General features: G+C 43.0%; 1 protein-coding gene across 1 annotated transcript in view; it reads left to right on the top strand.

Moving 5' to 3' along the window:
* PRSS8 (serine protease 8) overlaps positions 1–12,765 on the top strand; it is a 75,881-nt gene extending 63,116 nt beyond the window's left edge. The window contains exons 3-6 of the mRNA XM_029606873.1: positions 6,387–6,531; positions 6,999–7,270; positions 7,713–7,876; positions 9,988–12,765. Coding sequence (XP_029462733.1) covers positions 6,387–6,531; positions 6,999–7,270; positions 7,713–7,876; positions 9,988–10,308 — 902 coding nt within the window. The 3' untranslated portion in view covers positions 10,309–12,765. The remainder of the gene's footprint in view (positions 1–6,386; positions 6,532–6,998; positions 7,271–7,712; positions 7,877–9,987) is intronic.
* The last annotated feature ends 285 nt before the right edge of the window (positions 12,766–13,050 follow it).

Below are 13,050 nucleotides of genomic sequence, written 5' to 3'. Positions count from 1 at the left end.
GGCATTTTTATACCAACATTCGAAGGACATCACTTCAGTTTACATGTAACATTTGGGGAAACAGTACAAGGAACTCTGTAACTTTACAGTAAATAATGGAGGATAAAAAGTAAAATCTAGGTAATGAACATAAGTGAGAAAAATTAGGACAAATTAACCTGGAAATACAAGAGGAAAAATGACTTGGATAAGGGAAAGGGAGACTGACTTGAGTGGGTCATTATATATCCTGAGGACACTTACCAAAGTACTTTAGAAGGACAACTGTAAAGTGACCACTCTAAACAACTAATGTGCCATATTCGGCCAGTTATCTAGCTACATTACAGCCATATATGTAAATATCTGGCTATAATTTACACCTCTCTCCCAGCACTGTCGTTCTCCCACCCAGTACTTTTAGTGGGCCTTTTTGTTAAGGTATTGGGTGGGTGGGTGTGTGAGTGAGCATCAGGTGCCAGGGAGGGAGTGGTGGTTTGGGGGGGGGGGCATTAGATGATATTGACCGTTTTTGGGGAGGCAGGGATGGAGGGAAGAGGAAGGCAAGTGCTGGTGCAGTGCTATGCACTTTCTAGTTCACATGATAAAGTAGTTGGGGAGGGGTCCAGGCTAGCAGCTTGATGATACCCGGGGAAAGGGGTTACAGGAAGCCTACCAGGATCCCAATTTGATGTAATGTTTTTGAAGACAAAGTGCTACTTTCTCACATATCTGTAGAAGATATCCTGGTAAGTAAACAGTAAGCCAGTCTCACAAGGCTGGATCAATTTAGGCTTAGTCATATTTACACACTGACCAGTTAGGCCTGCAGTTGCTTGGCCATGTGTTGGTGCATCAGTTTAGGGTGAATATAATATTTATAATGTCGTGGAAGCAAGTGTTGAAATTATGTATGCCAATAAGGGATACTAACACCACCAAGATCAGACTTTTCTAATATCTGTCTACAGATCAACAACCAAAGGCAGTGCAGGAATGGTAGGGAGTAGGAGGAAGTAGGCCTGCTCACAAGCAACAGCAGGCCTCAACATGTTCTGCTGTTAGGCAGCGGGAACTCTCTATCCTCCACACCTCCGTTGGCACACAGCGAGCTATATGAGCGTCACATAGAAGCTACTTTCCAGGATGACACTTTGTTCTAGCAAGCTGCAAGTAGATAACATATATATATATCTCAAACTGTCATACCTAAAAAAGCTAATGTAATTCCTGCCTTTTAGGTGGAGAGAAGACAATTGTAAGGGCCCCAGTGTTATCGCTTGTGAGGTCATTTGTGTTATTCCTCCTAAGGCTAGACAAGAATAACTTGTACACTATCTACTGTCTGGGCCTGGCACCTGCAAAAATATGCTCCTTATAGATGAAGAAGGCCAAGTGGTTAACATACTTTTTAAGACAGTTTCTGACTAAAGAGTTATGTGATGACAATATTAGGAGCTAGACCTAGAGAGAAGAGCCATTGTTTGGACAGAAGTGATATATCTTCACAATGGAAGAAGCCAATGGTTTGTTTTTTTTAACTGAACTATGACATTAACATAGCTATACAACCTATTGGTCACTAACAGAGTGAAGATATTGCTACTTCACCTCTAGCCAAGCTTTTCTACATCTAGTCCACTTGACTGCGTATGGAGGTGAACACGAGCTAGAAAGTGTCTATGCACCCAATAATTAGCAAAGAGAAGGACTTCTCTTGAGATAGCAACACGAGCCACTTGTGAAGCTCCATAGTAAGGAGTTTAATGTTTGGCTCTTGCTGCTCTTCCTTGGGAGCATTAAATTTGCTTTCCTTTTTAAGGCAGAGGCCACAAGGTCTTGCATGGGAGCAAATTGCCTAGTTGGAATGGCCAAAGGAACTCTTGCATGCAAAGTCATGTGGGTTTCAAACAGCTAACCTAATGAAACCTTAAAACAAAAAACATACAATAAAAAGACACAACCAGAAAATAAAGTTTAGTTCCCCCTAGCTCCAGGCCCCCACTGAACACCAGTGATTTCATTTAGAGGCATGGAGGGGGTCAGGGTATAGGGATAGGGGTGGGAGTCAAGGAGCCTCTTTAAGCCACCAGGGCCCTATATTTAATGGTATGGGCTTGGGGGTGGGGCACTGAACATCAGGGATATTTTAGTATTTAGACTGGGGGGTGTCCTTGGAGAGGAGGGGGCATTTGACAAGATGGGGGACATTTTTTTAGATTAAGAGGAGGCGTTGGGAAAGAGACTGGGTTATTATCACACACTTCGCCTAATTAGTTTTTTTCTTTGGAGGGGGGGGGGGGCCTTAACCACCTCGGAAGATGGAAGTGGGGGTCTCCATGCTCCTCCAGGATGATTTTTTTAAATTTATTTTTATTACAAGCATAAAGAAATACAAAATAATTCTTGTGTACAGTACTCACAATTAAAGGAAACCTCCAGCCAATATATTCATTGCATTGCAAGGACCAATAAAAATGGGGGACCATTTAGGAAAATATCAAAAAGAAAAAATAACAATTAGACTTAGGAGAGAGGAAGTAAATTCTAATATTAGATCCTAAATTAAGTTGCTACTGATGGACTTGCTTTTACCTCAGATTTATCTATCAAAAAGGACTGGAGATAAGTTGGGTCAGAACATTTCTTACCTTGAAAAGTTATAAAACATCTACAGGGAAATGAAAAAAAAAAAAATTTGCACCAATATCGAAAACTCTACTATTCAAGGTCAGGAAATGTCTCCTCCGAACCTGAGGAGGTCTGGAGACATCAGGAAAAATCTTAATTTTCTGTCCACAAAATAACACATCTTTGTTTTTAAGAAGTTTCTCAAAGACCATTTCTTTATCTCTTTCCAAGGAAAAGGAAACAAATAATGTAGCCCGCTTATTAATAACATCCAAAGACTCTTCTAAAAAGGTAGAAATGCCAGGGCTGTTCTCGTTAGCCTCACCTCGTATACCAAGCATTTTACTAGACTGGTTAGAAAAGGAAAACATTTTTGAAACAGAGGGAATCTTATTCTCTTCATATAAAAGTATTTCTTTGAGGCATTTTTTAAACATCTCATAAGGTGACAATAATCTCGTTAATGGGAAATTAACAAATTGCAAATTTTTTGATCTCATTAAACTCTCAATATTTCCAGTTTCAGCATGTAATGCCAAACTATCACTAATGTGCATATTTTCAACATTTTGAATACCCTGCACTTTAGAAGACAAAGCATTAACTGAGGATTCTAGCTCACATATCTTTTTACTTTGTTCCTGAATTGATCATCTATTTATATTAACCAAAGAAGAGAGAGAGGTATTAACCTGAGATCATTAGGGTCCAATTTCACTAACTACCCAGTGTGACATTGGGTGGTTCTTCAGCATTTATTTGAAGATTTCCACTGTCCACAGGGAGACTTCCACTAGATGTCCTCCCTAGATATATAACTGGATGGATAATTGCAGGAGAGTTCACCAGAGAAGACTCAAACAAACCCCCACTCATATTCGAAGGTTCAAGTCCAGGGAAAGACTCCACAGCTGTAGTTCCTGGGGGTTGAGGAGGAATAGGGCCACTGCCAGGACTCAGAGAGACACTCAAGGTGCCCCCAATGCAGTCCTTCTGTGGCAATGTAACCAGTCTGCCAACATGAGCATCCATAGCGCCAATACTACCAAGGAGGGCAGGAGAAGACGTGGTTATCTTAGCCTTCCTTTTCTTACCCTTAAAACTGATGAACCAGGGATTAATAAGAAGGAAGTCAATCTCCCCAATCAAGCAGCCGATGCCAGACGAAGCCGGACAAAGCCGCATGCCCCTTCGGCGCACGCGGCTTAACAATGTGCCGGCGGTGTGCTGCTCTGTCACGGGATTCAAAGGGCCTGCGGTCACCCACTGATGATGTCAGGGGCTGCCCCTTCAGGCATCAAGGGCTCAAGATGGAAAACAGCTGCAGTCGCCTCAGCAGCAAAAGGCCCCTGGCACGGGGGGGGGGGTGACTGGCGGCTCACGGCGACTCCTTCCTCTATCCTCTGGTGATTTTTGATTTTGGGGATATGGGTTTCGGGTCCTTGTTCTGGGTTCCCACCGCACACACTGGTATTCTTCCCAGGGGCTCTGACCTGGGGGCTAATCTCACTGGGCTGTACACTGGGAGACACCTGAGGGGCTTGTCACCTGCATAACCACAGGACTACCTCGGGGGCTTACCCAGTCTAAACACACACAATTACTGGGATTATACCTGGGGGCTTGAACCCAGGAGCTTATCCCCTACACAAAGAGCCACACACAAACTTGGATTCAGTACATCACGGTTCCAAGTATTTAGGAAAGTAAGTTTATTTAAGCAATAAAAGGATAGAACAAATAAAATCAGATCATACAGAAGAATTAGTTGCAGATAATAATTGCTACATATATATATAAACCTTACATATTTCCAAAGGATCAGTCTGTGCTATCATGTCCAGAAGCGCTTTCCCTCTCTCTCTCTAGCTGTTATTTCTCCTTATACGCTAAATGCTTGGGAAAAGCTGCAGTGTTCCTTCCCTCTGTGTCCTTGTCAATTTCAGGCACAGCTGTGTGGCCTTCACTCTCTCAGGCTTTAGTATAAGTTAATTGCTTGCTTTCTCACCATTGAACTATTGGATTAACTACAATAAACAGATTCTTGCCTGTACATAAGCATTTTACAGTGTGTAACCACTCACTGGGCAGGGTTTCGTTGCTGGAGCTTCCTCCTGTGGTTCCTTGTTGCAGTATCCCAATGCCTCATGATGTCTGGATGTGGCTTTAAGTACAGATGAGTCCACACACACTCGGGTGGTAAGCAAAACTGTTCAGCAAAAGCCACAGATTTTTCCCAAAATAAAGTCCAGCCAGGTTGTGCCTGCCCCTGCACCCCGGCCTATAGAAGCACTAGCCTTGGACACAGTTCCAAGAGTTCAGACTTATCCAGGACCAACAGCTCCTTCACATTCGTGCCTTCCGACTGTGCCTGTCTCCATGGGACAGCCCACACCAGAAAAAGGCTTTTAAACTCCGGTGCTGAAGCCGGGCTCTGTCCTAGCCCAATGGTTCCTCTGTAACAGAGTTCAGTTCCAGTTATGCCTGTCCCAGCCCCATCGCTTATAATAGCCAAGTCTTTAAATGCAGTGCCCTGAAGCTTGGCCCGCTTTCAGGGGTCTAATTCAGTCATTATCCCAGCAGTGCCTTCCCCTGAGCTGAGGTGGATTGCCTCCTCCCCCTCAGTAGGAAAATCCAAAATCTGAAGAAAACACGTTTCAAACAAAACACACGTACTTCAGCGTTTTCCTTCTCTACCCCAACAGGGCTTACTGCTGCTGTTAGATATTAGTTGCTCCCTTCTCCGCTGTCCACCTCCTCCTGCCACTCCATCCAGTCATGTGTATGTGGCTGTTCTCCTTTAATTAGCCCCCCAGCAGCTGAACCCGGCCTTGCTCAACTTCCTCTCCCTTCAGCCCCTTTGCCCTCTGGGAGTTGTAGTTCTAACTCAGCCCTCTTCTGTGTTCCATTCCTTTTTAGCTATCGTAATGGGATGTATCTCCCATTACAAGTGCAAAACGGTAAATATGAGTTCACTCAGAGGTTGGCCTGTGGCCTTCAAACTAGTCTGTGTCTGGGTGAGAACTCGGAATCCATACAACCTAACCTCTAAATACATCTTCAGCCAGAGTAGTCAGAAATAATTCCATTACAGTCCTTTAATTTTCCCATGGGACCACTGGGGGCTTGCGTTAGCATCCCAATGCTCCCTCGAGAAAATAACTACATCTCCCTCAAATGTGCTAAATTAATGGAACTGACTTTTTTCTAAGTCAGCTGCATTATTTTATTATCATAGAATTGTCTATGCTTAAGTTGCTTTGAATGCATTAGGAAATTTTATGCATGCAAATGCATGCAAAGCAGCTTATTTCCATAGGGGAGGAAATCTTCAGGTATATCATGTGATATTGCTGTGATATGGTGTTATCATGTGATAAACAGTACTTAACACGCGTTGCATGTTATTCAATGCACGATATTGCCTTATTGCAGTTTAATAAATCTAGGCCAGAGAGAGCTGCCAGGCAATCAGATTCAATGGACTTCTTTCAACAAACACAAACTAAGCAGGAGTAGATAAACAGAACAAATTTTGAAAAAATATATATATTCTGATAGCTGCTCAGAAACAAGCTGAAAATCTAAACAACAACAAAAAAAAAGATCTTAAATGATTCTGTATAATTGTCAGCTAAAGAAATCCCTTTCTAAAGCTGTTGCTTTAAACCTTTAAAAAAATTGGTTTCCATTTTGCTCTTTCACCAGTATTACAGGAAGCAATCTTTTTGTCATGGTGTTATATTTAAAATGGATCCCTCCTTCTCTTGTTGCAGTCAACAGTCGGATTGTGGGGGGAGCAGATACCAACAGTATGGATTGGCCCTGGCAGGTTAGCTTGACCTATCAGTCTTATCCTGTCTGTGGGGGAACCATCATCGGCGTGCAGTGGGTGATGACAGCTTGCCATTGCTTCCCCCCGTAAGTACTTGCATTTTGTCCTTGGGTTGGGGATGTAGTAGGAGTTAGAAGACTTGGTTTCCATTCTTGGCTTAGGTTCCTGCTCCTTGACCTGGGTGTGAAGCAGAAAGTAGGTGATCTGAGTTCTATGTCTGCTTAGGTCCTCAGTTTGGGAATGCTGCAGAGGATAGGAGACCTGCGGTCTATTCCTGATTCAGACTCCTGCTCTCCCGGAGCTCTCAGAGTAAGGTGAAGAAAAGCCCATTACTCCTCTCACAGTGTCACAGAGTCTGAAGGAAGGAGACTTGGAATGGAACTCAGTTTAACTCTTAGTCATAGCAGAAGGGAGGAGAGGTAGTGAAGAGAGAGACCGTGCCTGAGGATAAACTAAAGAAAGCTGGATGAAGACCTATTAATTACAATTGTGGCATGGTTGCATCTGTGTATATAAGTATTCTCTAAACTATATCTCTGTTACTTTTCATTAGAGTGCACAGTTATAAAGACTATCAAATCAAGTTGGGGACCAATCAGCTTAAAATTCCAGACGCTAACCTGGTTGTGAGAGGGATTGCTGATGTCATCAAAAACCCAGTTTTCAAGGACATAGGATCAAGTGGTGATATTGCACTAGTAAAGCTGGATTCACCGGTGCCCTTCAACGATTACATCAAACCTGTGGCTTTGCCCTCAGCATCTTCTCAGTTCCCAGCTGGCATGAAGTGCTTTGTCACAGGCTGGGGAGAAATTCAGCAAGGAGGTAAGAAGTAGTCTTCCTTTATTCCTTGAATGGCTTCCTCTCTGAAAGACAGTCATTATCCTAGTTAGATCATTCCTTCCATAAATTTGAATGATATTAACTGTCTAACCATATCAATAACCTCATAAATTTTGATAGCATCACTCTCCTAGTCATGCTCTTCCCTCCATTTAGTTTAACGGCATCACCCACTTGTGTCGTTCCCCTTCAGATACTTCAATAGTATCACCTTCCCAACCACATTATTCACCTTGGTAGAGTGCCCCATAACAAAATACTAAGCATTGGATATGTCCCCTACAACAACACGCTAGTCATTTTGTCAACAATGATGCACATGGAGAAGTGCCCCCTGACACTGGACCAGAAAAGACACAGAGGAAAGAGTGCTTCTAATATCACTGCACTGCGGTTTAAAGATCTCTTTGTCTGGTTTCTTTAGTATCTCTGACATCAGGTATCCTCCAGGTTGCTGAAGTCCCCATCATCGGGCAGAGAACGTGCAACTGCTTGTACCACATTAATCCTAGCGACAATGAACTTCATGAGGTCCATCAGGACATGATTTGTGCTGGGTACCTTGATGGAAACAAAGATGCCTGTCAGGTAAGCAGCGTCCTAAAAGTTAAGAACATAAGAAATTGCCATACTGGGTCAGACAATGGGTCCATCAAGCCCAGCATCCTGTTTCCAACAGTGGCCAACCCAGGCTACAAGTACTGGCAATTACCCAAACATTAAAAAGATCCCATGCTACTGATGCCAATAATAGCAGTGGCTATTCCCATAGGGGCAGATCTTTAAACCTGCGCGTGGGCGTAGATTTGTTCGCACAACCTGGCACGAACAAATCTACATCTGATTTTATAACATGTGCGCGCTGCTGCGCGCACATGTTATAAAATCCAGGGTCGGCGTGCGCAAGGGGGTGCACAATTATGCAACTTGCGCGCGCTGAGCCGCGCAGCCTTCCTCCATTCCCTCCACCACCCCCCGCACCTTTCCCTGTCTAACCCGCCCCCAGCACTATCTAAACCCCCCTTCTGACCTTTAATGGGAAAGTTACGCCTGCCTCTGGGCAGGCGTAACTTGCATGCGCCAGTCAGCTGCTGTCGCACCATCCCCCCGGCACAACGGCTGTTCCGGAGGCCTCGGTCCCGCCCCCAGAACTCCCCCAGGCCGGCACCCTGCCCATGGCCCTGCCCCCGGAACGCCCCTTTTTCGAAGTCCTGGGACATACGCGTGTCCCGGCACATGCGCATGCTGCTGACCCTATGCAAGATAGGCTCGGCGTGCGCAGCGGCAGCTTGGGGCAGCTTTTCGGGGGTTACGCACGTATGTTTCACGTGTAACCCTTTGAAAATCTTCCCCTAAGTCAACCACATCCTCTGGCAACAAATTCCAGAGCTTAACTGTGTGCTGAGTGAAAAAGAATTTTCTCTGATTAGTTTTAAATGTGCTACTTGCTAACTTCATGGAGTCCCTTCTAGTCCTTCTATTATCCTAATGTCAGCTTGCTCCATCTCCATCTGCTGGCAGGGCAGCATAAACCCACTGGTGCTGAGTCCATCTAGGAAATTAATTTATTTTCTTCAGTGTTGTACACAGAGTCTGGCTTCTTGTGGTTTCCAGTTCAGTTTATGTCTACATATTTCTATTTTTAATTTGTGGCCACTTATTCTGTATTTGGTGAGGGTCTATCCATGTTCTGTCTCTATGATCATGGTGAGGTAGTTTGATAGTGCAGTTTTTCCCAACCCCCTCCTGGAGGCACACCTATCCAGTCAGGTTTTTGGGATTGCCACAATGAATATGCATGAGATAGATTTGCATGCCCTAAGTCTCCAATGTATGTAAATCTATTGCATGTACATTCATTATGTACACACTGAAAACCTGACTGGTCACGTAAGCGTCCAGGAGAGGGTTGGAAAACACTGTGCTAGTGTATAGTGATCTGTAGTAGTCCGGTTTGTTCTCTTTTCCAAATAGGAGGTGTATTGGTGTTCTAGGGTTGCATGTAATATTTGCAATGCTATCATTTCATAGGGGGTGAGGCTCTGGGTGCTTGCCACTTCCCATTCCATCCCCAAGAAAGGCCCTGCATGTGAGTACTGGCATTTGTTTTGCCAGAAGCAAAGCACTGGCTAAATACATTTTTTAAACATTCTTCTTGAACATGTATTTACAGGTTGTATGAATAAGGATTTTCTATGTGACAGTTACCAAGCCCAAGCCCACATGTAATATATAAAATTTGCTTTATTACTAGTTGGCAATCTTTAACTTTAAACCCCCTTCCGTAAAATTTTACAACAGAGAACTAAATAGAAACTAATTTTAGGAGTTTCCTCACAGCAATTTTTAATTTTTAAAATAAACAATTAGCCAAGGATAAAAAAAAGTTCTGCCATGTGACTGTGGGGGAAGTATCATGGATGCATTTATGAATTTTTTTAGTTTTGGTTTTTATGTGCCTTGAAAACCATGGGTCATCCTCAGCAGCTTCTTCTGATGTCAGTTCCACTCCATAAAACAGATGAAGAACATGAGAGGAGGGAAAAATGATATATCAAAACAAAATAAATGTGCAATTCTATCACAGATAAGCTAATTCACCATCAATCTTTAATACAGTAATTATATTCCAGGTTTCATCTTTAACACACCTGTTTGAACCATTAATGATTCTTTTAATGAACTTTTGTCCTCATTAGGGTGATTCTGGGGGTCCCCTCTCGTGCTACACGCAGGGGACCTGGTACCAGGTGGGAGTGGTCAGCTGGGGAGACCTGTGTGGCGCGAGGAACCGTCCCGGTGTCTACATCATGACCAGTGTCTATGCAGACTGGGTGCGGCAGTATGTTCCAGATGTGACAATCAGTGATGTCACCATTGATGTCACGCCTACACCAGAGGAGGCAGGTGGCTGCTTGGATGCCGATGGGAACTTTCATGCTGATACCAGTATCGGTCTCACAGCTATGGTATCCCTGATATTCTTCAGCCTGGCTGTGCATCTGATGGTTGCTTTCTAAGCTGAACTGTGTAAGAGGAAGTTATAATAAAGGAGCTGGAAGGGGATAGCTAAATAAAAACCTGGATGAGCTCCTTGCTCTTTAAACAAACTCTTACCGCTACAGAAGAGGGAATTCACTTTTTAATTAACAATGTTTTTGTCTCAAGTACCCTAAACATGTTTTTGGCTTTGCAGTTTCTGTTGTTGGCTACAGAATAATTTATAAGATGTCGCTATTAAACTGATTCCCATTTAATATCCGTGCATCACCTAGTGGCCTTCTACGCTATCGGACATCAGCATGTAGAATTAAGGATCATGCTTTGGTAGGTGATACCTTTTTATTGGACTAACTTACTACATTTGTGACTAGCTTTCGAGAGTTATTCTCTCATTATCAGGTCAGTGAAAAAATATCACAGCTACACTGGGTTCAAATAGTACAGAGTCATCTAGGGTTTAGGCTTCCTGCATATGCCAAATAGAAGAAAATGGTATAAAATCCTGTAAGACACCACAATGCATGTTGTGCTAGCACATATCATAGAACTCTCCAGCCACCCACATGGAAAAGATTTTCAAAACAATAAGTTCACATTCATGTTTCCCTATGAATTTTACATACATGATCCAAAGCAAAAAATGTGAAGAAGGAGGCTACAATGGTGAAACAAGCCAAAAATTAAGGACAAGAATACATCTTCATAGATCTAAAACATCACAGAGAAGAACAGAATGGCTGATCAGTAGGTGAACACTTCTCAAACGAATATCATGCCCTTACCAACCTCATAGTCAGAGTACTTAAAGAGAACTTTAGGAGTACAGAAGACGAGAAACTCTTTGAAATTAGGATGAAAAAGTACTTTGTAATGTATATGAAAGGACATTGGCTTTATCAGCCATTATCATATGTAGGCCTTTTCTTTAAATAAAAGCTGATGTTTCACATTCAAGGAAACTACCTTAAAACTAGTCATCATTGTCAAAAACAGTAGGGAGCCCACCATTTCCCTCAACCCCACCTTAGCAATCCCCTTCACAGATGCGATAAATCGCACCCCACCCCCACAACAGCAAAACATCAATAGTATGCTAACCAACACACAGTAACACTTTGACAACCCCCAAATTGCATAAAATAGGAAGAGAAACAAAGTCTATAGGAATATAAACACCAGAAGAAATCCATCTAAAGTCTGCTCTCCAACAGGCAAAAGATTCCAAAACTATGAAGAGCAGATACCAAAACTATTTACTGCCAAAACCGAATGGTCCCAGCCTTCCACTATGCTAAAAACGTAGAAGGTTCGTAAGCAGTAACATCCCCAGTCTGAGAATTGCTAACAAAATTAGGCCTCAGTCCCTCCCCTCCTTCATTGACTCTCTTCCGTCAAGAAGCCTCCTTATGGGACAAGCACTTAGATTCCAAGTCACCCTGCTTCACTCAGTGATTTGGGGACTTCATCAGACTTTCGTAGTAGAGCCACTTATACCGTAAGAGAGTCCAAAAAGAAAAAGCCATTTGTAAAGAATATTTTCAGCCTTTAGGGAATCTGTAATATTTTTCAGTTCCCTCCATCTTATCACAGCAGTAGGAGACAGCGCATTGAAAATTTCCATGAGATGACTTTCTCAAAGAATTGATCCCAAATATCTGCTTTTCCTCATAACAACTTTCTTTGTGGTAAAAGGATGGAAACAAGCAACTTTATTCCTTGGCTTATTTTTAACAGGAAATCCCAGTGCTCTGTGTGCATGCTCCAATTTATTTTCTAGTTTGAGGGCTTCCTCTCATTTGAACCCAGAATCGCTTTATAAATATTACCCATAGTGTCCACACAACCTGTATCATCATTTGTTCTAGAAACATCTCGCAAATGCAGATTACTCTTTCTTAATTGATTTGAGATCCTCAATCTTGAATGATAACTCCCCTTTTGCCTTCTCTAAACACAGGAGCTCGTTTGCAAGTATTTCACAGAGTCAGTTTACTCCTCAAGGCGCTGTTCAACCTCCTCCTCTCTCTTACCAATGTCCTTTGTATCCTGTTTCAAGTCTGCCACTGCCTCAAGATTTTCTCCTTTACCAAAGCTTTGTCAGCTTTCAAATCACAGACCCATTCTTGAAAGTCCAAACAGATGAGAACTTCATTTTCTGTTATTGACTGCATTGTCCACTGTGGGGCCCATTTTCTCCATGCTCTCAGGCCTAGCTACATTCTGGGCTTCTTTCAGACTCAGGCCACCTAAAGCATAGCAAAGTCCTTCAAATCAATCCGCTTCTTCCGGGTCAACATCATGGTATTTCAAATACAGTATGCGGTAAGATATCATCATACCTGGGACGTTTTGACTTCCAGTCACTCTGAGATTACCATGGATTAGCCGGGGGGGAACGGTGGAAGGCAACTGCACAGTGGGACCAGATGCTCACAAATTTGCTCTCATAAACACTCTTACATGTTCACACTTACTTTCACTGCTCATTCTCTCACATTCTCACATGTCCATTTACACCTTTACTTCTGCCATTCTCCTACCAACACACCCACACTCACTCATGCACGTCTCTCCCTCTTCCATACACCCATGCTCACTTGCACTCAGCTCTCTCCTACTCACCTACATGCACTCTAAGATCTCTTCTTCCTGCACAAATACACACTCACTCACTCTCACAGACATGCTCATTCATTCTCTCTCCCCCCTTTCAAAACACACTAGCAACAGCAGACTCTAACTTGGGTTCCTGGAGCAGC

Source organism: Rhinatrema bivittatum, chromosome 6 (genome assembly GCF_901001135.1).
Source record: "Rhinatrema bivittatum chromosome 6, aRhiBiv1.1, whole genome shotgun sequence".
In the NCBI taxonomy this organism is placed as follows: domain Eukaryota; kingdom Metazoa; phylum Chordata; class Amphibia; order Gymnophiona; family Rhinatrematidae; genus Rhinatrema; species Rhinatrema bivittatum.
Note: the sequence above shows the minus strand (reverse complement) of the source record. Positions and strands in the feature narration are given on the sequence as shown.